Raw genomic sequence first — 24,258 nt, 5'->3', positions numbered from 1 at the left:
TTGCAAAAGTCTAATATTTTTGAAACATTTTGTATGATTGGCTGAATATAACTAAGAATTTAATTTCAATATTTCTAAAACTTATAAAAACATAAAAAAAATTATGACATCATACAGACATCAATAGATTTTTTAGAGGGATCCGACCAATTGACCCCAGACCCAGTAGTTTAGACGAATCAATATCTAGTACGACTTTAACAACATTAACAAATAGAACCAAGAATTTTTATCATGATTCGGACCAACTACCTTTTTTCGACCAATGAATTAGCAGCAAATTATACAAATAAGGACCCTACATCTATAAATTTTATTCGGAACAATTTTATTGGTCGAAAAATTCCCCAGAATAGAACTGAGATTTCATTTAATTGAGCTGAAGAATCTTTACAATTGAGTGCTCGTGAATAGTGTTTAAGTTGGAGAAGCTTGGTTATAGCGGGACTCCAACCAACCAAAAAAAAAAAAAAAAGAAGAATAAGAAGTAGAAGCCTCGGGCACACGGCTGCGAGGGGGTATGAAAGCCTAAACCACAAAGGATACTACGTCGTAGCATCCTTGGGGCACAGCCATAGAATCAGAAGCCCAACCCAACAAACTTAAGTCTTCCTCAGACACAGATCAGAAGCGTAGAATATATTAGTGCCTGTCTCAGTGTTATCGTTAATGGAGTGAGGGAGAAGACGAGTGATAAAAGAGGGGTTTTGGGGATGGACTGAAGCATCAAATAATTCCAAAAACTGCTTACAATTTGCTCAATATTTTTTGTCCGTTAATTATCTATCAACAATTCTAAAATGTCGTCCTTGACTTTGAGACCATCGTTGTTATCACAGTCATCTTCTTCACCTTCAGCTTCAGCTTCGTCGTCAAATTGTTCGTTGGCTTTGGTATCCTGGCGTAACAATTGGCAGAATTCTTCCTCGATTAATTGCCGGACGAAATCATCAGCTTACAAAGGTAGATTAATCTTGAGAGCTCAATCTTTTGATAGCAGTAGTGAGGACAGTAACAACAAGAACAACAACTCCAATGCTGCTGGTTCTCAACCTTCCAACGGCACTCTGGTATCAACCCTGTTCCAGTTTTTCTTATTACTGAAATATGAAGTTTGGTTTTTATTTCTGTTTCATTTTTATTTTTATTTTTATGTTTTGTGCTTTTGATTTGGGCTTTGGTTTGGAGCGTCAGCATAAAAGCAGGAGGGAAATTCTATTGGAATATGTGCAAAATGTGCAGCCTGAATTCATGGAATTGTTTGTTAAGAGGGCACCCCAGCAGGTATTGATTATATTACCGCGGTATTCTTTTCGGCATTCGTCTTTCTTGTTACAGCTTCATTTGGGTTTTATGCGTTTAGCTACTGCCACCAACGGTGCTCTGATTGAATTTGTCCGGTAAATTTTGAATTGGAAGCTGCACCAGGTTGCATTAGACTGGCCTTTCTTCTTACAACTTTATTTGCATTTTTGTATGCTGCCGCCAATGATGTTATTCTTTGGTTGTTAAATTTTGAACCGGAGATGACACGAGGCAGCCTTTTGATTGGTTTTTCTTGTTGCAACTTTACTTGCATTAACACGCACTGCTGCAATCCATTATAATTGAATTTATTCGTTGTATTTTGAATTGGAGAAGACTCTGGGCATCATTTTATTGAATTGTCGAACTCTGATTTTAGAGTACAGATCTTTTGCTGCCTTAAACAGCCTTGAAATGACGTGGCAGAGTGCTTTATTTGTATTCCATTTAATTTGCTCTCTGGTTGTTTAGGTGGTTGAAGCTATGCGACATACTGTGACAAATATGATAGGGACACTGCCGCCGCAATTTTTTGCAGTAACTGTGACCACTGTACGTTTCATGAATTATGACGTTGGACTTTTGGACCTCCACATGGTTTAAATGTTAAATAAATTTATCCGTTGTTTAAGTTGGATATGTTCGAAGTATTCTGATTTTGGGATCCATTGACCCTTTGTAGGTTGCTGAGAATCTTGCACAGCTCATGTATAGTGTTCTGATGACTGGATATATGTTCAGGAATGCACAATACCGGATAGAATTGCAACAAAGCTTGGAGCAAGTTGCTCTCCCTGAACCACCAAAGAGCAAGGTTATTCCTTTTTTATTTACTTTGGAAATCTTGTCGTTACTTGTTTTGCACAACTTTATTCGTTTTGGGATGACAGCTAACGTCAATTATGGAGTAAACTGAGCTTGCTGGCTTTTTGGCATTTTCGGAAATTAGGTTGTGCCTTCGTCCAACCTTGGTGACTTCTAGTGTGGAAGGCAAGTCTTTATTGAAAAGAAATCTTATATAAGGGCAAGTCTTTAGTGAAAAGAAATCTTGTCACGTGGTAGAACATATAAGTGTTGTCGCTAATGCTAGTGGAGTAGCATGCATATAATGTGCTACCTCAGCATTATAAGGGAGACCTGTAAATCAGATAAGGGATTATTAGTGTTGCTGTTTTCAAGTTCCAATAGTTGTCATAACATGTTAACTGTAATGTGTTGATTCAATCTGAATCCTTGGGCATCAAAATGGAAAAAATTTGGGATTTAGTCATGTTTACTTATTTGTTATTAGTACATTTATATTCTATCTTGCAATTGCATTATAGAAATAAGGAAAAAGTAAAAAGGCTTCCGCTGTTAAAGTTATCTTATTTGTTGTTAGTATATTTGTATTCTATCTTGTAATTGCATTACAGAAATAAACAAAAGTAAAAAGGCTTCCGCTGTTAAAGCTATGTTATGATATGTAAATGTATGTCCCTGTTCATATGCATCAAATTATCACAAGGATATGTCTTTGGGATGGCAATGATATCATGTGAACCTTATTCTAGGGATTGCTCACAAAGATTTGGGGACTTATTTTATTTTATTTTTTTGTTATTTCTTAGGTTATAAAGAGGCAAAAAGATGCCATGTGCTCATGCTTGGTATATGCACTTGGAAACGAAATCTTTAACTTTTAAAGAAACACTGTGCATGTGCTCCGTGTTAGACTGGCAGCCTGAGCTGGGAGAATTGGTATAGACTTTAGACACCAATTTGGAAGGTTGAATGCTATATTTTGCATCTTATTTATGCAAAGTAATGAGAACTTGGTTTCCTTTTCCTTGGAAGGCTAGGTCTGTTTGGGGTCCCAGTGAGAGTTGCATTTTTTCTCATTGAAGTAGCCTAGAAGGGAAATTTGATTGGATGCAGTGAAACAGAAAAGCTAACAGGCCATCCATTTTGTGTAAAAGTACATGGAAACATGAATAATTTAGTCATGACCTGGCTCATGCCTGTCATAAATTCCCAGTTGTAGAAAACAAGACGTGGACTAGAAGTGATGGATAAGATCAAGTGTGTCCTGAAAAGTAATTGCCACTGCTTAACTTTAAGTGGTCAATTTGTTTATTCTTTCTTGTTTTCCTTTTTGTTAGACAAGGGAGTGCTTGGCATCTCATTTTTCATGGATACATAATTTTGTGCTACTTAAGCAAATATGGTTTGCAACCCTACAAGGTGATGTAAAAGTCATTTCACTTTAACATTCACACACCTTGAGAAATGCTTATAGGAGTTTTACAAGCACATACCATGTATAAATGATAGACATGTTCTGTACATTTTCAACATTTTTTCCACTTAGCATTAATTGATTTGTCTTATTGGTATGTTGGATTTTTATATGTTACTGGCTGTTAATTTCGCTGAAACTTTTCATGCATCTGATGATGTCTTTGGGCAATTATTCCTGAATGTATAGGATGGACCAGAATTTGCACCTGGCACACAGAAAAAAGTGACTGGAGAAGTTATCAGATGGAACAATGTTTCTGGTCCTGAAAAACTAGATGCAGTGAAATACATTGAGTTGCTGGAAGCAGAAATAGAGGAACTCAACCGTCAGATTGAAAGAAAATCTAGTGATGGCCAGAATGACTTATTGGACTATCTGAAAACCCTTGAGCCCCAAAATCTAAAGGTTAGAATAATACCAACCGACAGCTTGAACATTTTGGGGAAGTTTTGTCCTTACCTTTTTTGCTCGTTAGGATAATACCTGCATTCCAAATGCATATAATGGTTGCTTATGTTTAGTAAATATCAGAAAATTTAAGGCAATAGCATCTGTTGAGCGCGGCATACCTTTGTTGCTTTGCAATTATGACCCATCAGATTGATGTAAAGCCGCTACTCTGTTCCACATGCTTTGGGTCAATTCATATGTTTGGAGAGAGATATCTATTAGTTAACTATTGGTTTGCATGAAAAAGTTCAATGGAAAGAGCAGTTTTCTATTTGTGTTTAGGTTTCTCATTTGAAAAGTTGGCCAGGAATTAACTAGCACTGCTGGGGAGGATGTGATTCTGGCCATGAATACATTCATAAAACGCCTGTTAACTGTTTCAGACCCTAGTCAAATGAAGGTATTCCTCCTCCTTGTTTATTTAAATCCTGAGCCTTCTTTAGATTCTAGTCCTTGAGGAATTGTTAAAGAGTACTGCACTGGAAATTGCTACAAACCTTTCAAATTATTCTTTCAGCTTCTGGTTGAGATGTGACAGTATAGAAATTTGATTTACCTCAAAGAGAAGATTAGTCTTGACACAATCCTTGTAGGTGACATGATGCTTCTATTCTCAACATAATTTTTTTATTTTTGAGGAATAGTCTCAACGTAATTAGAGTTGGAAACTATGTTTTTATTACTATTGATGCAAACCAGTATCCCTTCTTTATGAATTATTCTAATTAACTAGTGCTATTTAGCTAGAACTCCTCTTGTTTTACCTTTTTGGTAGAAGCAATACTGCTCATTGGCTGATGGGGCTCCTATCAACAATTTTTATTTGTCTGTGTTTCGCAGACTAGTGTGACAGAGACAAGTGCTCCAGAGCTTGCTAAATTGCTCTACTGGCTCATGGTTGTTGGTTATAGTATCAGAAATATTGAAGTTCGCTTTGACATGGAACGTGTACTAGGTACTCCACCAAAGCTTGCAGAGCTACCGCCAGGTGAGAATATATAGGCTTCCGTTGCTGGAGTGCGTATATGCCGGCTGGCGCTGTTTTTGCAAGGCTGACGGTCCGATCACCATAAGCTATAACTGCCAATGCTGTTTTGGGTTTCTATTAAATTGCTTTGTATAAAGGGAGAAGGGAGTTAGGGTAGGGTTACAGAGCCTGAAAGAAAGAAAGGGATTGATAAACTCTAGTTAGTCACGGCAAGGCAGCTAATGTACCGAACAACTCACGGGAGGAGGATTTCGCCATTTTGCTTTCTCCTGCCTGTAATCAGAACGCAACCAAATTGTGGTAATTGAAATCCATTAACATTAGCGTTTTTTATATTGCAAGTTGTAACAAATAAATGCCTGCTTTCTCTTGGTTATTGCAATTTCAAACGCTAATTGTTTAATTAATTTCTCCATCCGGTATTGATGGCACAGAGAGACAAGCCCCTCGGAAGAGGATTTCTGGACGACGTTAAGCCATTCTTGAAATGAATATCAATCTAACGGTGGAAGATTCAAAATACGAAACAACTTTAATGTCAAAAGGAAGGAATCAGACATGGGCACGATAAATGACTTTCGAACGCTTGAATAAATGCCGGAAGAATTGCAAACTTCAGAATCTTTCGCCATTACACAATATCTATTCATTTCTACAATGAAGAAGAACTCGCTTGCGCTAAATCACCAAAATGGAATGACCAACGCTGCCAATTATCATGTGCAGTCAAAACTTCTCCAAACCGAATGTAGAGGAGGATCCTAATCGGCTTGAATCACTGAGCCACACGTAGAGGTAGCTAGCCCGTTCGTCAAATAGCAATTCTGAACCAGAGCTTCATTCCCATTTGGTAAACGGGCCTCTATCCTCTCCTCCGTTGCGCACCAGAAAGATGATATATCTCGCTGCCACGGATTCATTTATGTCATTCAAGCACCAAGAAGAGGAAACCAGTGTTGTGGCCACTTGGGATATGCGCGTTTATACAAGCTCATGCACACAGTGTCATGCTGCTGAAGGACCCCGTTAAAAACACATTTCATTGCACCTGCAAATACAGGGAGAGACTCACCAGTACGTTCGCTACAGAAACTCTTTTATTCCAAATTAACAGCTGATGCTTTAATTGCTACCGACCGACCTATAACCATATAAAATAATCTGGGTATGCACATAAATGCATGCGCAAACTGGCGATACATGTAACAGACCATTCAGAAAATAACACGTACAAACATATAAAACACAATCAGAACCATTACCCTCCCTCCAGAGTCACAGTATTTCTGTTCACACGCATGATACAAATGCAGAACATGCATATTATGCTCAGGTGAGACATGCATCCGTGCACATAGAACGCCTCAACACAACATATAACATGGTAAGTTACTGTACAAAGATAGATATCTACCGTCTCCATACAAGCAACAAGACATTGCAGGTAACCATGAAGTCAGCAACAACAAACATTATATCTTTGAAAGTCATTTTTGTACATTTCTTACCATGGGTACCAACCGGCTCCTTAATGCGACCACGGCGCCCACATTTTGTCCAAACTTCAACAGGCTGCAAGTAATACATTTATAAGCAACATCAATGCCAAAAAATTCACAGTAAGCTATAGAATTCCATACCTTGAACCATCTGACATCCTCTGGATTATGGAACATATAGCGTACAGTAGCCTTTAGTTTTGACACTCTTTGAGGATATCTGTATCACAATTAATTCAACATGTTAATCCCGATTTGCAGTACTTCAGCATAAGAATGTCAAAAGAGCACACACTCCTGTTGAGCTCTCTACTTATGAGTAAACTGGTTAGATAGTGTGTGAAGGAAACCTATCTTACCCAGTTAAAATTATTTTCTTCAGAAGAATCCTATCTGGGTCAATACTTCTCAGTGAACCAACAGCGGCAACAACAGGTGAAGCAGCTTCTCCATCATTCTTGAGGGCAATCAGTGGAAGAGGTGGGAAAGAAATTGGAGCATAAATAGAAGCTATTGAAAACCGCCCAGCATGAAGAAATCTTTCCATTTTGTGCTTGTCAGAATTGATATTGTCAGACGAGTATAATGGCCTGCAACCAAACAAGAACATTAAAGAAGAGCAAAAGGTTAATAAAGTTTCTCAATGCCCATTCTCTCCCTTCCAGATTCAATAGGGCCAAGAAAGAGAACCTACTTAGCAACAAATTGGCGAAAGCCAACATGAAACGTGAGTTCTTCTTTAGCTTTAAGAGGAGCAGTATATGTGTCGTGCTTCTTTATGCTGCAGAAACATATCAAATAGTAAGATTAGTCAACTGAGAGTCATTCAGATTTCCACGAGAATTGAAACCAATAAAAATCATAAAACTTTGAATGAGGAAAACCTGAAATGGAGGACAGAAATTTTAGACTCGTGTTGCAATAGACCACATGAGATTACAGGCATTGTCTTTGTTAAGTTGGATAATTTGGACGCAACAACGTTAGGCACCTCCTTGATATGGAGCCTTGTATACGAGCCTGCTGGTATAATCTCATCGTCATTTCCCTGTTCCATTTCTCGAGCTTTTGCAAGTACATGTTTCTGAGTTCTTGAGAAATTATCAAATGCAAAAATTCTAGCAAATTCCGCAGGAAGAGATTCCTGTAAGCCATATACAAGAGTCAGTACCAAGTACAACGTCAAATATTAGCTCATTCCTAATTAATTCATGGATGAGAGAACGAACTTTTGGGTCCCATGAAGAGGTTCTGAAAGATTTCACGCCTCTATACTTGGCAAAGCGTTTCCGAGCAGGAGTGTCAAATGGGGTATCCACTTCATCAGGAAATTCTGAAGGAAATAAAAAAAAATTACAAAACAACTCAAGACCATGTTACCACAAAAATCAAAACACTAACAGAAACCGAGAACATGAAAAAAAGATTTTAGCTACTGTTTTTACAAAGAGCTAATAGTATTATGTGCTTCTAGCACAAAGTGAAATGAAACGTACTCCTTTATACAGATAGCAGAAAAAATTAATGCCGTAACCATTCGGATTGCTATTTTTAGGAGTTTTTGTAGAAAAATGTACTGTAACGATTTGATGTATGTGAGGTTAAAAGTTGATTGGGAAATGTGTTCGTGGAAAATCACAATCCAAACAAGGCAAATTCTTTCCATCATTAAAGACTGCATCATTCTTTTGGCAAAAGGCTTTGGAAGTCAAATCACATCAAGAGAAAGAAGTACTTCTATGTTTTTATACAAGCTAGGCAACACCAAAACTGATGTTATAAAAATTCCCAAAACACATTCTGCATCAGCATAAATCTGCCAGTAATTAGCTTTTTGCACAACCTTGATTTCACAGCCTTTTGTTGAGAAATTTTTCCAAATACTATATACTCATTCTTTGTACTCATATTGTTACTTCTTTAGCTAACTACCCACCCAAATAATAAGCTCCCCAGGAAAAGCTCATAAGACTCTAAACAATAAGTCATTGTGCCTTCGCGCATTAAATATGGCTCTGACCTTTCTTGACATGGTTTGAGACACACACAGATTTCCTAGTACTACCGAGAAAAGTATTTGTCAATCGAAAACTTCAAAACCACACCTTCATCTTCAGCATGTGCTGCTTTAATTTTTCGAATCTCATCCTCAATTTGCTCTTTAGTGAGGTTCTCACCGTCCTGCAAACCAAAATAAACCAATGTAGCACAGGTAAACCTTTAGGATAACACTGTGCTGGCTGAAAACTTTGAAAAGCAAGAAAGCTAATCGCTCAGATAAGAAAAGGCATCTCGAATGGAGTCGGCGCTAGCTGTCCTGCAGCAATAGTCATATAAATCAAAACAAAAATTTTAAACTAGTTCTCAGATACTTACCAAAAGCCAATTATCAAGCTTACAATGTCTGTCACAAGAATGTGGTTTTAACACTGTTTCCTTTTCATTTAGCAGCCATCAATCTTAACTTTAGGTGTTATGATCATGAGATTACCATCAAACAGTCACCAGAAAGGTGAGAGAATTTGAGTAACAATTATATTGGATTCATAACAAATGCTCACCATCATTATGGAATCTGTTTCAGTCTGTTCATCATACTCCCCTGGAAGAGAAGACTCATCATCATCAGGCTCAAAGCCATTTTCATTCCCTTGGTCTAAAAAGTCACTCCCTCTTTCTTCCAGGACCATAGCGTCATCTTCATTGTCATCACTATCTGTATAGTCAATATCTGAATTGTCAACAATCCAAGCAGCCTGCACATTGTAATTTAGATGCATATCAGAAGTCATCTCGTTATCCAATGGCAGAAGAAGGTAGGAAAGAGGGGAGTAATTTGAGAATATACAAAAGTATTGACCTGGTATTCAGATGTACCCGGAGGAAGAATCCTCTTTTTTGGCTTTTTATCCTTGTGATTTCTGTCGGCTTCAGCCATTTCTGCTTCTGTTGGCCAAGTCTAGTCCATAGCATGTCATAAGTTATCTCCAATAAAAAAATGTTAAAACAATACATGCTGAAAGTTAATTTAAAGTAAAATCTCAATTACATAATTACGGTATACAACAACCTAGGATCATGAAACTTTTGCCAAAATTCATCAACAACAAACTATCGCAGCGCTAGGTAAAGAGTTTCCATCTTTCTACCCTTTCCAGGATAAAAAGCAAGAATAAAATGTGACAAGATTACTGATCTATACCAAGTACCAACAACTAACATGCAACTCAAGTTATTTCTCTTTTTAGCTATGTTCTACTCGCAACCTTTTCAAAAATAAAACAAACTACCTGCTCTCCTGCCAAGGGATCAGGGATATTTTCAACAAGTAAAGGCTCTTGCTCCATTGGATCAGGCATTAGGCACCTGATTACCTGAAATGTCAGAAACATGTATTGGATATCACAAACCAGGGTCCAGACAAATAATATTGCTTATTTTACAAAACAATAAATTGAAGAAGTTGCAAGAAACAGATAGGCAAAGAATTTGGTATATTGGGTTTATTTGAGTTTTGATTCATTTTCTGAAGGGAAGGAAAGGAAAGAACTTGCAGTGCACTGAAGGGATAGACTAAGCCCGAGTTTCCATCTGAAAATGAACCCATCAGAAGGAAAGGAAGCGACTTCAATGACATTTTAAGATTGAACCCAAAACACCGTTCATTACATGATTAACAAGGAATCCCTTTCCTTTCGTTGCCCGTATAAACATCATAAGAATTTTCCTGATCATTTTTAGATTGTTTTACTGGGGCAATCAACAACAATACCTGGGTATGATTATCATCTGAATGCATTGAGTCACCTCCTTTCTTGACACTCAGAGGGCATGGATCCTTGAGAAGTTCAATTTTCGACAATTGAAAATCCCCTGCACCTGAAACATGAACCTAATCCAGAAAGGCTCAGCCATTGAACACCAAGAATAGTACGAGATGGAAAACAAACGCTGACAAGTTACCAGCTGGTTTATTGACAAAGAGCGAGCACGCAGATAACCAGTAAGAAGAAGGGTACAATTCCCAGGAGTACAATTATCTTCTACCAAGTCAACCTGTACACCACCAAAATAAAACTAATAGATCGAACCAGTCCTATCTTTTCCATACACACAATCAGAAAGACATTTCAAAATCTATATAGAACTATTGAATAGAAAATAAGATTTATTAGCATGAATCTATTATCTTTCTCCAATTTTCCATGTAGAATGCATCCATATGGTCCCCAAGCACAACAGGAAAGTACTCAATGCATAATGAGGAACTGTGAGCCTTTTGAAGAGAAGATATGTCTGCTAAAACTACCTTTTGAGCCACAATATAAGGCCGCTGGTTTCGCCAATGAGGAACTGTGAGCCTTTGTTCCTTGAAAAGCCACATAAACTGTAACCAATGAATGAGAATATTAACTCTTATAGGGAAAAAAAACAACTAGGCTGTCATGAAACTCAAATAAAGACAACTTGACAGAAGTATTTTTGTTTATAATCAGTGACTAATATGTCAAGTTCCGTATAAAATACTGGAAAAATGGCAACGAGTATCGACATTACCTTGTGTAATTCATCCTTTGTATCTGCGGGATAAAACTTACAATCTTCAGGAAATTCAGATACAAGGCTAGATGTACAAGCCTTCCTCAAATCATGTTTCCTTTTCAATGCTGTTGGTAGATCCTAAAAATTTGCAAAAAGTTTTAACTCATAATCATTAACCAAATAAGCAACAAGCAGTAAAAAATGGAAGAAACAGGACAGAAAAACTTACACGAATCAAAACAACAGTGCTTGGTAGACCAACAGCTCTAAACACTGAAAGGCATTGAGACCCAAATGAATCTATGTAAAGGTTAGAACTGTCATCTTCACTTAGAAAGCTGGCAGATGCCACAAAAGCAATTAAATCAGCAACCTAAAACAGAAAAGCATCTAAGCATCAGCATTGCAACAACGGTCTATACAATCCAGGTTCAGCAACTAAATTGAAGAAGTACCTTGGCCATTTCCATGCATGCTGACAAATCACCATAAGGGGCTTTCAAGATCTAGAGAAAGCGATATTAGTTAGTCTTTTGCAAACTTCATCCTGAAAAACAATTTAAATTTCTCAACCAAAATGGCATTGGATATGATATTTGATGTGTCCAGCGGACTAAATTGTATGCTTCTTGGCAACAAGAAAAGAGCTAATACTAGAATCTTAAGCAGTACATTTCTATAGAAACTGATTCTCATGATATCTATGAAAATCCTTCATGAGTATGCACCTACCACCCAGCAAATTCTGAGGTGAATTACTTTGAAAAGATAGCCATAAGCTAGCCATTCAGGGGCATTCAAGTTGATTTACATCAAACCCGACCAGGAAATATTACATGTGGTCTCTAATAACTTAAAAGAGCTTGAAAAACGTTGTAAGAATTTTTGTTAACTACAAAGATAACATTCTCTTAACAGACAAATTACAGGATACTAGTAATCATAGCTAATAAAACTGGAATCGAGCTCACAGTAGCTCTGAGCTTGTATTCAGAGGAAGCAACTGCAGGAGACCCAATGGCATTTCTCTGCGGCGATAATAATCCCAAGAGATCTTCTTCAAGTGAATTCAGGTCCACAGAAGACGATAAACCAAATAAAACCTATACATAATTAAACAAGACACTTAATATTAATGATCAAATTAGAGGTTAGGATGGAAGCATAGATGATTAGCGGCAAATAGCACTCACGACAATGCGGGGTGGGCTTCCTGATCCAGAAGAGAACCTTTTCTCCTTCAGTAGCTCCGCCCGCTTCTGGTCTCTCAGCTACAAAATCAGAAATTTTCAATTGCCCCATTCAAACAGATAGCTTTATAGACCCAAAAAGCCATCTAATCTAACAATAAAAAAGAACAACAAAAAGAACAAAAGAGAGAAAAGAAAAGCTACCATCTTGCTACGTTGAAGTCGAGCTGCTCGTGCTCCTTTGCCAACATTAGCATGGGATTTTGCGATTTTATGCTTATCTGATAAATAGAGAGAGAGAGAGAATTTAGGAGATGTAAAATGGTAAATAAAGGGGAAGAAAGTGAAATCGAATTAGTTTAACCTTGTAGAGGAACTTTATGGGCATTGCGAGACGACTTGGAAGCAAATCGAGTCTTGTGTTGTTTGTTTACTTGAACTCGAGAGCCCGCCATTAGAGCTCCTCCTCCTCCTCCTCCTGGCGACACCCACCACCAACCAAAGAATCGACCTTTACAGCCCGATAAACCTCTGTCTGCTGTGCGTAGGGTTTTAACGTAAACAACAGACAGAAACACCTAGCTCCGAAATTTCAGAAACATAAGGAATAATTTCAGAAACGTCCTTGAGGTTTTTCCTAATCACACCCAGCTCTGAAATCACACTTAGCATCTTTAGAATAACAATTTTTGTGGCATAACAATTTAGCAGTTATTGTACTTACACCCCCTCAATTCTATGAAAATATTGCAGTCCTATTTGTTTTTATTTTCATCTTTTAAATTTTAAAAATCAACTTGCAAAAGGGCAAAATTGAAAGAATACTATAGTCCCTCTACTAAATATATTTTTTAATATTATTTTTATATAAAAGAGCTGACATGTTACAAATGTTGTCATTTTAAGGGTGTTAAGTGTAATTTTAGAAACTTTAGGGATATTAGGTGTGATTAGAAAAACCTCAAGGGAGGTTTTTGAAATTATCTCTAAATATAAACATAATCGGAGGGCTGCAAACGAATCGAGCCGCTCGCGAGCGGCTCGAGCCAAGCTCGAGTCGAGCTCGACATTAATCGAGCTCGAGTCGAGCTCGAGCCAGCTCGAGTCAAACTCGAGTTCGAACTCGAGCTCAGAATATTAAGCTCGTTAACTCGCGAGCCGGCTCGCGAGCTTGAGTATATATATATATTTTTATTTTTATTTTTATTTTTATTTAATAATAAATTATGTATATTATATATATATTTTTTTTTTATTTTTTATTTTCATAGTGAAATTACGGATATATCCTTAATATTTTATTATTTATTCAGAAAAAAATATTATTTTATTTATTTTTTTAAAAATAAAATAATTTTTTTTTATTTTTTTCGAGCTCGAGCTCGAACTCGAAAATTGCCAGCTCGTCGAGCTCGAGCTCGAGCTCGAGCTTGATAAAATTTAGCCGAGGCTCGGCTCGATTAGCTCAAAACTCGACTCGACTCGGCTCGTTTGCAGCCCGCACTCTCTCGTCTCTTTCCTGTTTAGGCACACTGGGGGATACTACCGTCATATAATTCTGCATATGAGGATATTTTGGGTAAAGTGATTATTTTTTTGACAACCCAAAAAAAACAAAAACAAAACAAAACAAAAAGAGAGAGAGAGATGAAATGTAAGTATGAAACTATCTTCCACCGCCTTCGTCAGGCTCAGGCTCAGGCTCAGGCTCAAATCAGCCTTCGGGTGAGCAAGAAAGGCCAGTAGGAAGGAAGATGAACATAGGCGTAGCTTTGCAGCCTGCCCCGCTCCAATTTCGCTTCCCTCCCATTCATATCACTCCGCCGCCAATCCTCCGCCACCACCATCAATTCTTCCCCACTGCTATCTCTCTCATTAGTTGTGTCACCGCCACGTCTCTCTCCTCCCACCAGCTCAGCCTAGACAACCGACAAGAGGAGGACGACGACCAAGACGACGTCGCTTCCTTGAACAACCGCCGCTACGACTTCTCCCCACTCCTCCAATTCCTCTCTACTTACACTCCCGACCACTCTAACAGCTCCGCTGACTCCCCTACCCAGCTTCACCCCGCTGAGCTCCGTCTCGCCGAGTCCTACCGAGCCGTGCCCGCCCCGCTTTGGCATTCCCTCTTAAAATCACTCTCCTCCACTCCTTCCTCTATCTCCACCGCATATGCTCTCGTCACCTGGCTCCAAAAACACAATCTTTGCTTCTCCTACGAGCTTCTCTACTCCATTCTCATCCACGCCCTCGGACGCTCCGACAAGCTTTACGAAGCCTTCTTGCTCTCCCAGCGCCAGAGGTTGACTCCCTTGACTTATAATGCCCTCATTGGCGCCTGTGCTCGGAATGATGACCTCGAAAAAGCCCTTAATTTGATGGCCAGAATGCGTCGCGACGGCTACCAATCTGATTTTGTCAATTATAGTTTGATTATTCAGTCACTTTTGCGCAACAATTCCATTGATTCCACCGTCTTAGAAAAATTGTATGACGAAATAGAGGCTGATAGGATCGAGCTTGATGGGCAGTTGTTGAATGATGTAACTGTGGGGTTCTCCAAAGCTGGTGACGTTAGTAGGGCCTTGTATTTCCTATCCGTAATCCAAGGAAACGGGTTGAGTCCCAAGACTGCAACTTTGGTTGCTGTCATTTCGCAGTTGGGGAATTCGGGGAGGACCGAGGAGGCCGAGGCTGTTTTTGAGGAGTTGAAAGAAGGTGGACTGAAGCCCAGGACGAGGGCTTATAATGCCCTTCTCAAAGGATATGTTAAGACCGGTGCCTTGAGGGATGCCGAGGATGTTGTGTCAGAGATGGAGAGGAGCGGGGTGGCCCCGGATGAGCACACGTATGGTCTGCTTATTGATGCTTATGGAAATGCCGGTAGGTGGGAGAGCGCGAGAATTGTATTGAAAGAAATGGAAGCTAATAACGTTCAACCTAATTCACATGTTTTTAGTAGGATTTTAGCTAGTTATCGTGATAGGGGAGAGTGGCAGAGATCGTTTCAGGTGCTCAAGGAAATGAAGAATAACGGGGTGACTCCTGACAGGCAATTCTACAATGTCATGATTGATACTTTCGGCAAGTATAATTGCTTACATCATGCAATGGATACATTTGAGAGGATGAAATTGGAGGGAATTGAGCCAGATACTGTGACATGGAATACGCTTATTGACTGTCATTGTAAGCACGGGCATCATAATAAATCCGAGGAGTTGTTTGAGGCAATGCAAAAAAGCGGTTGTTTGCCTTGCACCACAACATACAATATAATGATTAATTCGTTTGGGGAGCAGGAGAGGTGGGAGGATGTGAAGGACTTGCTCGGTAAGATGCAGAGTCAGGGGTTACTGCCTACTGTTGTTACATATACAACACTTGTTGATATATATGGACGGTCAGGGAGATTCACCGACGCAATAGAGTGCTTGGAGGTGATGAAATCTGTAGGATTGAAACCATCCTCAACCATGTACAATGCCTTGATCAATGCTTATGCACAGAGGGTATGTCTTTAATGAGAACCTAATCTATATACACTTCACTAAGTAATGCATGGTGATCAGCCTATCCTCATTGCTTGATTAATGTGGTCTTACATTGTTTAACTTACCGTGTTGCCTCCTTAGGCTTTCGTAGAGATGTTCTTAGCATACATTTCTACAGGCACCTACACACAATTGCATAGATGTTTCAGTACAAGGAATGGCTGGAAGCAGCTTTTAAGATTACCATGACTGAATACAATTTGTCCTTCATTGTCTGCCATATATTTTGCTTTACTTTTAGAGTTTCTCGTTGTTTGATTTCGTTTATGTGGACATGTATGTTACCGCCATTTCTTGTTGTGCCCGTAATTCTGTATCCCTCTCACTGCATAAATACAAGCCTTTTCTCAAACAATGTTATCATTTTTTTTTACTTATTTTGGGATGCGATAGGCCCACATTTTTGTGAAGGGCTTAACTCATGCACTAGTTATCAATTTAGTGACTATTCTATCAGTAGACTGGTGGAACAGTTGTGAGACACAATTTAACCAAACAAGCTATGCACCTGTTACTGCATCTTGCTCTTGCTTCCACCATAATTTATACTGGGAGCCCGATCTACAGATCATTGCTGTAACTAAAGCTTTGAACAATGTTTGATGATTGTACGGTTCTTCACATTTTCACAGGGATTATCGGAGCAAGCAGTAAATGCATTTCGGGTAATGAGAGGAGAACGGTTAAAGCCTAGTTTATTGGCTTTAAATTCACTTATCAATGCATTTAGTGAGGATAGGAGAGATTCTGAAGCCTTTGCTGTTTTACAGTACATGAAGGATAATGTGAGTTGATGCCTGAAAAAGTTCTATGTTGGATCACTCTCTCTCTCTCTCTCTCTCTCTCTCTCTCTCTATATATATATATATATGTGTGTGTGTGTGTGTGCGCGCGCGTGCGCGTGTGCGTGCGCATGTGTGTGTGTATGCATGTATATTGTTTTGAATTAATCACCTCTTCCTTTCTGTAATATACTATTCTATATCTACAGGACCTTAAGCCAGATGTGGTTACTTACACTACACTCATGAAGGCTCTAATTCGTGTAGAGAAATTTGAAAAGGTTAGGCAATAATCTTCTCCAAGTATTCTATTCTTTTTCATTTCGATTAGAGCATTTTTGCATAGGCAAAGATCTCTTTCATGTGGTAGATCTGAATAGACTGTTTCTCGAGAATGAATGAGATTACTAAAAATCTTTTTTTTTTAATCCAATCCCTCTCTTGCACTGCTGCAATTTGTTGATTAATTTTTCCACAGTATTTTTTGTGCTATTCTTTAGTATTACTTACTTATTCACAATAGCTACCTCAAGGATATGGTAGAAAGAGTTTAAGACTTTAGGGAATGCTGATCTTACATTCATGTATCGGTTTCTGATCACGAGGGTAAAATACAACACACTATTTGGGATTATACAGTTGATGAGTATTAGAAAGTCACTTATCATCTTGCTATAGATAACCTAATAAAATGCATAGATCTCTGCTAGTCTTCTAGGTGTTGTGCACTTCTAACTCTCAAAGAGTGAGGCAGGTAGTGCAGTTAAATTTGTTTCTGCTTTATCTTAGTTTGATCTTAACTATTGGTGTCAGGAAGGTTTTCCTTCTTCTTTACTCTGGACTACTCAATTATCTCTCCATTTTTTTTTAGTGATACAGAGACGGATATTTTGTGGATGAATGCTTTCAATAAATTTACAGGATTTTGGCTCCTACCATTCAACATATGACATCTAGTCTAGAACTGATGCTCCCTTCTTAATTGGCTTAAAAATTTTGGTGTACAACAGTTTACACGAAAGTATAAAATACAGTTTTGCCAACTGCTTATACTTTTCTTTAGGGATCATGGGCACAGAGAGAGAGATAGGTGTTTTAATTGTCCTAAGGAACTGTAGAATATTTTGCGTCAGTTCAGGACTATGTCACCTGTAAATTGCTTTTGGGAAGCTTCAGATCTCAGGTATCATTCATGCACATAAAGATTCACCAAAATCCCAAATGCGTTGCAGGGGAACTGGTGTGATAATATGTCATTGTTTTGGTTCGTTTATAAATTTAACTTTCATTTCCATACTAATTTCTGTCAAGTTGTTCACATTTTAGGTTCCAGCTGTTTATGAAGAAATGCTATCATCTGGATGCCTCCCAGATAGGAAAGCTAGAGCAATGTTACGATCTGCTCTGCGATATATGAAGTCTACATTGAAAGTGTAGTTGGTTTCACAATACCTTTGGCCAAACCAAAATACTGATCCATGTGATTGTGATAAAACATCTGTTTGAGTCTACATGCTGCGACCCTTTCATGGAGGTAAGCTCCGGTTCTGTGCCTTTGTAATTTTAATCATCATAAGCATCTTCCAATTTCCAAAGCTTTTGCCCATTATGAATTTCAAAATTTGCAGAAGGGGGTCAAGTTGTGATTATCTTTCTGAATTTCCAGTAAAAAACTTAATATGTAATACTCTCATTTCTATTTTCCTCCCAAGAGTTTATGCCAATGAGATTCACTCATCCTCCTGCACCCTGCACCAGGTCTCCTCTTAATTTGCTCTTTGTGCAGGTTGATATGTGATAGGCTATTCCAGCTTAGTGCAGATATAAGATTGTGTCTGAAGTCTTTGATGTTGAAGTTTGATGATGCAAAATCAGAGAGGATGAAGGTGAAATCAGATGTAGCAGTTAGATGCTTCAAGACTCCAAAAGGATTAAGATGCATCAGAGGCCCTGAAATATCTATCTTCTACCATTCGACCACTTGAAATTGAATATCTTACACTTCTTTGTTATGCATCCAGATTGAAGGTTCCATTTTCCTTTCTATACAGAAGAGAACAATGATATATTTTTTATCCTTAAAATGATTCTAAAAATTCTAGGAAGAGGTCCTTAAGATGATTGTGTTGTTCTGAGGACCAGTGTTAATTGTAGATTGTGTATAAACTGGGAAACATTCTGTGTTTGATTGTGATCATGGAAGTGTAATATTCTACTGATAATTTTGAGGCATTAGTTTCTCAATTTGCTAGTCAAAATGGTTTATCCTGTGCAATTTCATTGTGAATCCCATTTAACTCTGACAAACGTAAAAGAGGATGAGACAAAATTTTCTAATTTGGCATGTTTGAGCAAGCAAGCAGAAGGCTTTAGCAAGTTTCATGCTGTATTGCGAGTAACTTCAGAGAATCTGTCAGCGATGCATAACATTCGAGATGTGCACTGGTTATCTTCTTGAAGGAAAATTGGAGATCGTTCAAATGCATAAAATGAGACTTACTGTTCCAAATTATCCTTAGATTCACTTGCAGTGGAAAAAAAGAAGGGAAATGAGGCACAAGGGGCAAAAAATACAAAAAGAATTGCTACAGGGAATAAATTACAGGTGCGCCAAAATTGCTCTCTCGCCGTCTGTCGCTTGACCCTCCAATTTCATTGAGCAACAGGAGGGCCAATAGTACATCATTACAAGGACATTGCTGAAACAATAGGTCTTGTGCTCTTCGAGATTCTAGAACAAAACATAAACATCAAAAGGACTGATGATAACAGAAATAATCGGAAATATGTTCTAATCTCCTGCATTCCGAGTTCAAGCACTTCCATCTTCTTGCCGTATCTATTTCTCCTCTCGAACAGATAACCATTCAAGTAGTCATCTATGGATATCCACTTCTCAGAACTTGATGCCACATCCCCTGAATGAAGTCCATCCACTTGCAACTCACCCAATGTGAACAGTGTTAAAAATGCAGCAGACCAATCATTGAGAACCTTCTGAAATTCAAAAGATCAATACTGATAAGTTCCCAGAACTAACCATGAACAGACGCTACTTATAATTAGCTCAATAAATCTCCTTCCAAAGAGAAATTTGAAACTTGAATTAACCAATCTAATACACTTGTATCTATGTACATAACTTGAAAACCAACATACATTAAAGGTGGAGATGTCGATGGGATTGAACATTCTAAAGCAGTCCTTTGAGGAGGCTGTACCATCTCCGTATATCTGCTAGTCCAAGGTGCACGCATTAAGAACAGAACATCGAAATCGAGAAAATACTCAACTTAAACAACATATAGAAGAGAATCACACACCTCAAAGGTGAATGCCATGGGGACCTTTGTGACATCATACATGTAATCAGTAGCTGTCCCGTGAGCTAGATATCTAAACACACCCAAAAAAAAAAGCAGTCAAAATAATTTGTTATGCAAAACAATAAGAACATTGTAAAAGCAACACGTTTCCTGTCTAATTTAAATGCAAGCACTGCATATTATTCCATCCTAAAAGAGCTTGATTTGAAAATAACAACACTGCAAATTAACTGCACGGGTAGGTTCTAAGTTCACCAGGGCTGCTTATTCACTGGATAACATGCTTCATGGCCTTTTGCAGTCAGGAAAAAAGAAAAAAAAATTTACACCGGAATCACCCAGCAATGTAGTCAGGCAGAAAGCAGCAGCATTGCAGTGGTAAACAGAATAAGAATGTCAATAGGGGTCACTTTAGGTCTTTGAATAAACCCATATAAATACCACTTAAGCTGAGGTAACATAATGCATGGCCACTTTCAGAACAAACCAGATATTGCAGGATATCAGTGTAAGTATACAAACCCGACAGAGCCTCCACCAGATCCAATTAAACAACGATCTTTCAAGTGAAGATGGTTCAACTTTTCAAGCATTGATCTCATTCTCAGGGAAGGAGATCCATCTGGAGTCGTATTTTTGTGATCATATGGCATAAATAAGGCCTAACGAAAACAATAAACGACAACTGATGAAAACTGACATGAAAATCCAAATATTACAGCAATATGGTATTACTATTTACTTCGCATAATAACGAGGCAGATGCAGGTTACCAATTCAATGTGAATTAGGTCCAGGAAATATAAAGCCGTAAAACTCCATGTACTCATCTAGTCTGAAAACAAACATGTAAGACTGTTGTATTTGCTGCCTTTATTCATCTGAGAACTCATCCCAAGATTAAGTATAAAAACCTGATCAATAAATGTCTGATACGTCAAAGAAAGAAGCTTGGCACCAAAAAACTTCATTTTACAGGGAATGCATATCCAGTCACATTCAGAAGCTGCTTTGATTGAATAACAGGACATGTTCATCAACTATATCAATTGAAAAACAAAGATCGCTTCCATGAAGATTTGAAGAAAACAAAAAGGTAAAAGAAAGATGAAACACACAAAAACTAAAAAAGAGGAATACTGTTGGGGCTTCAAGATGCAATGCATTTTGAAAGAACAGGTTTTACAGTTAAGTCCAGAAGGAAACAGCTTAATTGCTGCAAAGATAGTCCACAACCACAGGCTGGGTGACAAACACCTTAAAATAGATTGTGCTGAAAACTTAAACTTATGTGCTAACTTTACAAAATGCAAATCTTGGAGCAAACTTGCAGTGGCAGAAGCCAGAGATATTTAAGAATCAAAGCTTACTTCCATTCCTGAATGAACATTAACCCACACATGGGGCTCAAAAGATATCGAAAGCTTCCGCATGAATTGAGTCTCAGGCTCACTAAAAGGAGCAGTCCCTGGATTTTCTTCATAGGGATCATAATCCTGAAAGAGAATAAAGCAGGCAGAAGAACTTGTTAGCATGTGGAATGGACCCATATACTAATTTGTAAAATAAAATATACCACCCCCAGGGAGGGGGGTGTGATCAATCCAAAAGATAGTATTGATGTATCAGCCACCACTCAGCATATAGGTAAACAAGAATCAAGACAGCAGGAGAGATAAAAATATTGGACATCATATCCTGGATAGAAAATTTTAGAAGGATCAAAGACCAGAATACAGGAAAAAAAAATATCCTGAAAAGTTCATTAAACACACCTTTTCTTTTTTGCCCCAATCTACACTCCAATTTCGATTAAGATCAACCCCTCTCCCTGCCAGAAAAGACAAACTTTTTAGTATTTTTTACTTGTAGTCCTGTGCAAACTCCATAGCCACTATGATAAAATGAAAGACCATTTCTCCTCTCACAAAAGTCTCCCGCTTCAACAAGTTTGCGGCCATTCAAATTTTCCATTGGTACAACCTGACAGAGCAACATGCACTTTGATTTAGAATAAGCGTAAGTTCTAGAAGGCAATGTCTTTCTTAGTATAGAAAAGACACAATATATGCAGCATAATAAAAGAGATAGTATTCTCAGGATACAAGTAGAATATGGCATGTTCACATAATAAAAGAGATAGTATTAGTTTCTAATTCAAGATCAAACTAAAAAAGAACTTCTTGTGATTAATAACATCAGCAGAGCTGCTTAATAACGAGCTGTAATCAGTTTGAAGTTGGAAGAGAATTTTGTTCAGCTTCTACTGATGAAAATTAGTATAACATACTGAACACAAGAATGTGTAGATGCCAAAATAAACAAGAATTTACACAACAGAAGCTCAAGAAAACAAATATTACCTTTATAACAAGATTATCAAGGGTGTCATTTACTGACCCTCGATCTGTATAAGGTAAAAATTCTTCTTCACTTAATATAGAAAGAATCCGAAACGCAAGCTCAGAGGTAATGAGTTCCCTTCCATGCTGACCAAAACTCTGGAATACAAGTAATTATCTGTCAAAAACAGCAGCAATGGCAAATCTGAGATTTTCTAAACGCTAAATGTCAAATATGATACATTTAGGTGCAGGAAGCACACTTCTATCTACTCACAAGTCAGCATAGAAACAAAAAAATGTATAGTTTTTTCAACTTTTCCTCTTCTTCGGTTTTTTTTTTTTTTTTTGCTTTAAGTGTTCCCTCTCTCTGTTTCCTCTGAGCAAGGATGGTTCTGTCATTGTTATAATACTCCTTTCTTATGATGACAGAATTTAGAGAAAGAAAAAAGAAAAAGGTAATGAGCTTGTAGATCTACATTGGGAAAATGTTACCTAATTCTGCAAATTAAAACGAAACCAATTAAAAAATATATGTGGAGAAAAATCTTACAAGGAGTACTCTGAACTTGGACTTGCCATCACAATCTTTCCTTTTCCTACAATAAGTAACCACAGTCATCTCCGCATTGTACCCCTTGTTCTTACTGGGAATTGTCTCAATCTAATCAAGTTATGACAAAACAATCAGGAAACATTATTCCCAATTATAACAACGACAACAACAAAAGTGGAAAAAAACCAAAGAAACCAATAAACGCACTGATAGTTTGTCTGGGTGGCGGTGCACCAAGGCTTCAATTTCTTCCAACAAAGCTCCACTGCATAATTCGACAAAAGAAAAGAACACGAAAAGAAAGATTCAGCTTTGCTTATAAGACGCTTGGATTTTTAAACAGTAAAGCTAGACCCAATCAAACTGTTGTTAGTTCAGAAAAGGACCCGTTTACATTCAAATTTTTGTGTTTCCCATTGAACTTGAATGAAGCAGCCTGAGGAGGCAACAATAAATCAATACCAAAAATCCATCTTTGATGGAGCACATGCGAAATTGGCGGATCTCACCAGTCCAAATTTAATTCTGCTACAACTATCATGACTTTCCAAATTAGAATGTTTTACTAATGTCAGAATATCACTCACTTCTTCCAATACAAAAGGGTACGATAAGAAATAAAATGAAATTTAAGTAAGAACTTTACCTGGTATGGTACAGATCGTGATTGATGGGTGTGACTGGAGAACTGGTGGCATTAGTTTTCCCATCGACCAAATAAAAACTAGCAAAGAATAACAAAACTAATAAAAATGGCCACAGTGAACAATATAATGGAGAGGAGGAATTGAAATCAAGAAAGTGGTTTTGACGACGGCGACGACGGCCCATCTAAATCTGGTTTTTCATTTCCTGAATTTGTGATATCTTATGTAATTTTTCTGCAAAGACTTTGATTAAATTTGGAGGAATCGGAGAAGGGAAAGGGCATGGTTTGATGGTATGAAGGCTGCCGGCCGGCTTTCTGGCCTGGGAGCGAGAGGACGAGTGTGAGAAGGGAGGAGGAGGGGGAGGGAGGACTTAGTTGTGTCAGGGAATGGGCGTGGGTTGGGAATGTGGTGGTGGTGGTGGCGGAGGGTCTGTCCTGCATTGATTTGATTTGATTTGATTTGATTCAACACGTTCAACGGTCACGATGTCATAGTTAGGCCCCACTGATTCCTCTTCTCGTCTGCTTTTTTTCTTTTTTTTACAGATACAATAGAATTTATTTTGGTTTGTTTGGATTGAGCATTATTTCCCCAATTTTATCTGCTTACATCATTATTATAATTTCTAATACATTTTTTTATCTTCCCAATTATCTTTTTATTTCACATACATCACGTCATAAAAAATGTTACAGTAAAAATATCCCAAATAACTTATAATCCAAACAAACCCTTAGATCTACTCCTACTCTATAATAGAATAGAGAACGATCTGAAGAGGTTCAAGAAG

General features: G+C 38.0%; 4 protein-coding genes across 9 annotated transcripts; 2 read left to right on the top strand and 2 right to left on the bottom strand.

The window, feature by feature from the left end:
• The first annotated feature begins 636 nt into the window (after positions 1-636).
• Positions 637-5,357, top strand: LOC113715225 (uncharacterized). 2 transcript variants are annotated; one of them, XM_027239481.2, is made up of 7 exons: positions 637-1,070; positions 1,195-1,284; positions 1,777-1,857; positions 1,988-2,119; positions 3,773-3,991; positions 4,344-4,436; positions 4,877-5,357. In XM_027239481.2, exons 1-7 carry the CDS (start codon positions 801-803, stop codon positions 5,036-5,038), a joined length of 1,047 nt encoding a protein of 348 aa, XP_027095282.1. In that variant the 5' UTR covers positions 637-800; the 3' UTR covers positions 5,039-5,357. The 2 variants fall into 2 exon arrangements, with proteins under 2 accessions (XP_027095282.1, XP_027095283.1); XM_027239482.2 differs by lacking the exon at positions 4,344-4,436.
• Positions 5,358-5,583: 226 nt separating this feature from the next.
• On the bottom strand, positions 5,584-12,826 carry LOC113712400 (uncharacterized). Of its 2 annotated transcripts, none has more exons than XM_072066773.1 (21): positions 12,620-12,777; positions 12,460-12,536; positions 12,259-12,336; positions 12,037-12,168; positions 11,521-11,612; positions 11,295-11,438; positions 11,081-11,203; positions 10,833-10,910; positions 10,487-10,579; positions 10,296-10,415; positions 9,814-9,897; positions 9,384-9,482; positions 9,085-9,279; positions 8,629-8,704; positions 7,753-7,856; positions 7,408-7,667; positions 7,218-7,304; positions 6,883-7,113; positions 6,665-6,743; positions 6,533-6,596; positions 5,584-6,072 (listed from the first exon to the last, which is right to left on the bottom strand). In XM_072066773.1, the coding sequence occupies exons 5-21, from the start codon at positions 11,533-11,535 to the stop codon at positions 5,954-5,956; spliced, it is 1,971 nt and encodes a 656-aa protein (XP_071922874.1). In that variant the 5' UTR covers positions 11,536-11,612; positions 12,037-12,168; positions 12,259-12,336; positions 12,460-12,536; positions 12,620-12,777; the 3' UTR covers positions 5,584-5,953. The 2 variants fall into 2 exon arrangements, with proteins under 2 accessions (XP_071922874.1, XP_071922873.1); XM_072066772.1 differs by having other exon boundaries at positions 5,891-6,072; positions 11,521-11,571; positions 12,620-12,826.
• Positions 12,827-13,886: 1,060 nt separating this feature from the next.
• LOC113712842 (uncharacterized) lies at positions 13,887-18,838 on the top strand. Of its 2 annotated transcripts, none has more exons than XM_027236441.2 (5): positions 13,887-15,770; positions 16,445-16,597; positions 16,804-16,875; positions 17,921-18,128; positions 18,381-18,838. In XM_027236441.2, exons 1-4 carry the CDS (start codon positions 14,010-14,012, stop codon positions 18,029-18,031), a joined length of 2,097 nt encoding a protein of 698 aa, XP_027092242.2. In that variant the 5' UTR covers positions 13,887-14,009; the 3' UTR covers positions 18,032-18,128; positions 18,381-18,838. The 2 variants fall into 2 exon arrangements, with proteins under 2 accessions (XP_027092242.2, XP_071923432.1); XM_072067331.1 differs by having other exon boundaries at positions 13,908-15,770; positions 18,353-18,838.
• A 327-nt stretch (positions 18,839-19,165) lies between these two features.
• LOC140015346 (uncharacterized) lies at positions 19,166-23,919 on the bottom strand. Of its 3 annotated transcripts, none has more exons than XM_072067674.1 (11): positions 23,465-23,919; positions 23,026-23,083; positions 22,816-22,926; positions 22,284-22,421; positions 21,834-21,903; positions 21,696-21,751; positions 21,291-21,416; positions 20,443-20,582; positions 19,918-19,990; positions 19,754-19,828; positions 19,166-19,588 (listed from the first exon to the last, which is right to left on the bottom strand). In XM_072067674.1, exons 1-11 carry the CDS (start codon positions 23,647-23,649, stop codon positions 19,280-19,282), a joined length of 1,341 nt encoding a protein of 446 aa, XP_071923775.1. In that variant the 5' UTR covers positions 23,650-23,919; the 3' UTR covers positions 19,166-19,279. The 3 variants fall into 3 exon arrangements, with proteins under 3 accessions (XP_071923775.1, XP_071923776.1, XP_071923774.1); XM_072067675.1 differs by having other exon boundaries at positions 19,166-19,591; positions 21,849-21,903; XM_072067673.1 differs by having other exon boundaries at positions 19,166-19,591; positions 23,465-23,918.
• Positions 23,920-24,258: the final 339 nt, after the last annotated feature.

The sequence above is a fragment of the Coffea arabica genome, chromosome 10e, assembly GCF_036785885.1.
Source record: "Coffea arabica cultivar ET-39 chromosome 10e, Coffea Arabica ET-39 HiFi, whole genome shotgun sequence".
Lineage (NCBI taxonomy): Eukaryota > Viridiplantae > Streptophyta > Magnoliopsida > Gentianales > Rubiaceae > Coffea > Coffea arabica.
This window is presented reverse-complemented; position numbering and strand designations above follow the sequence as displayed.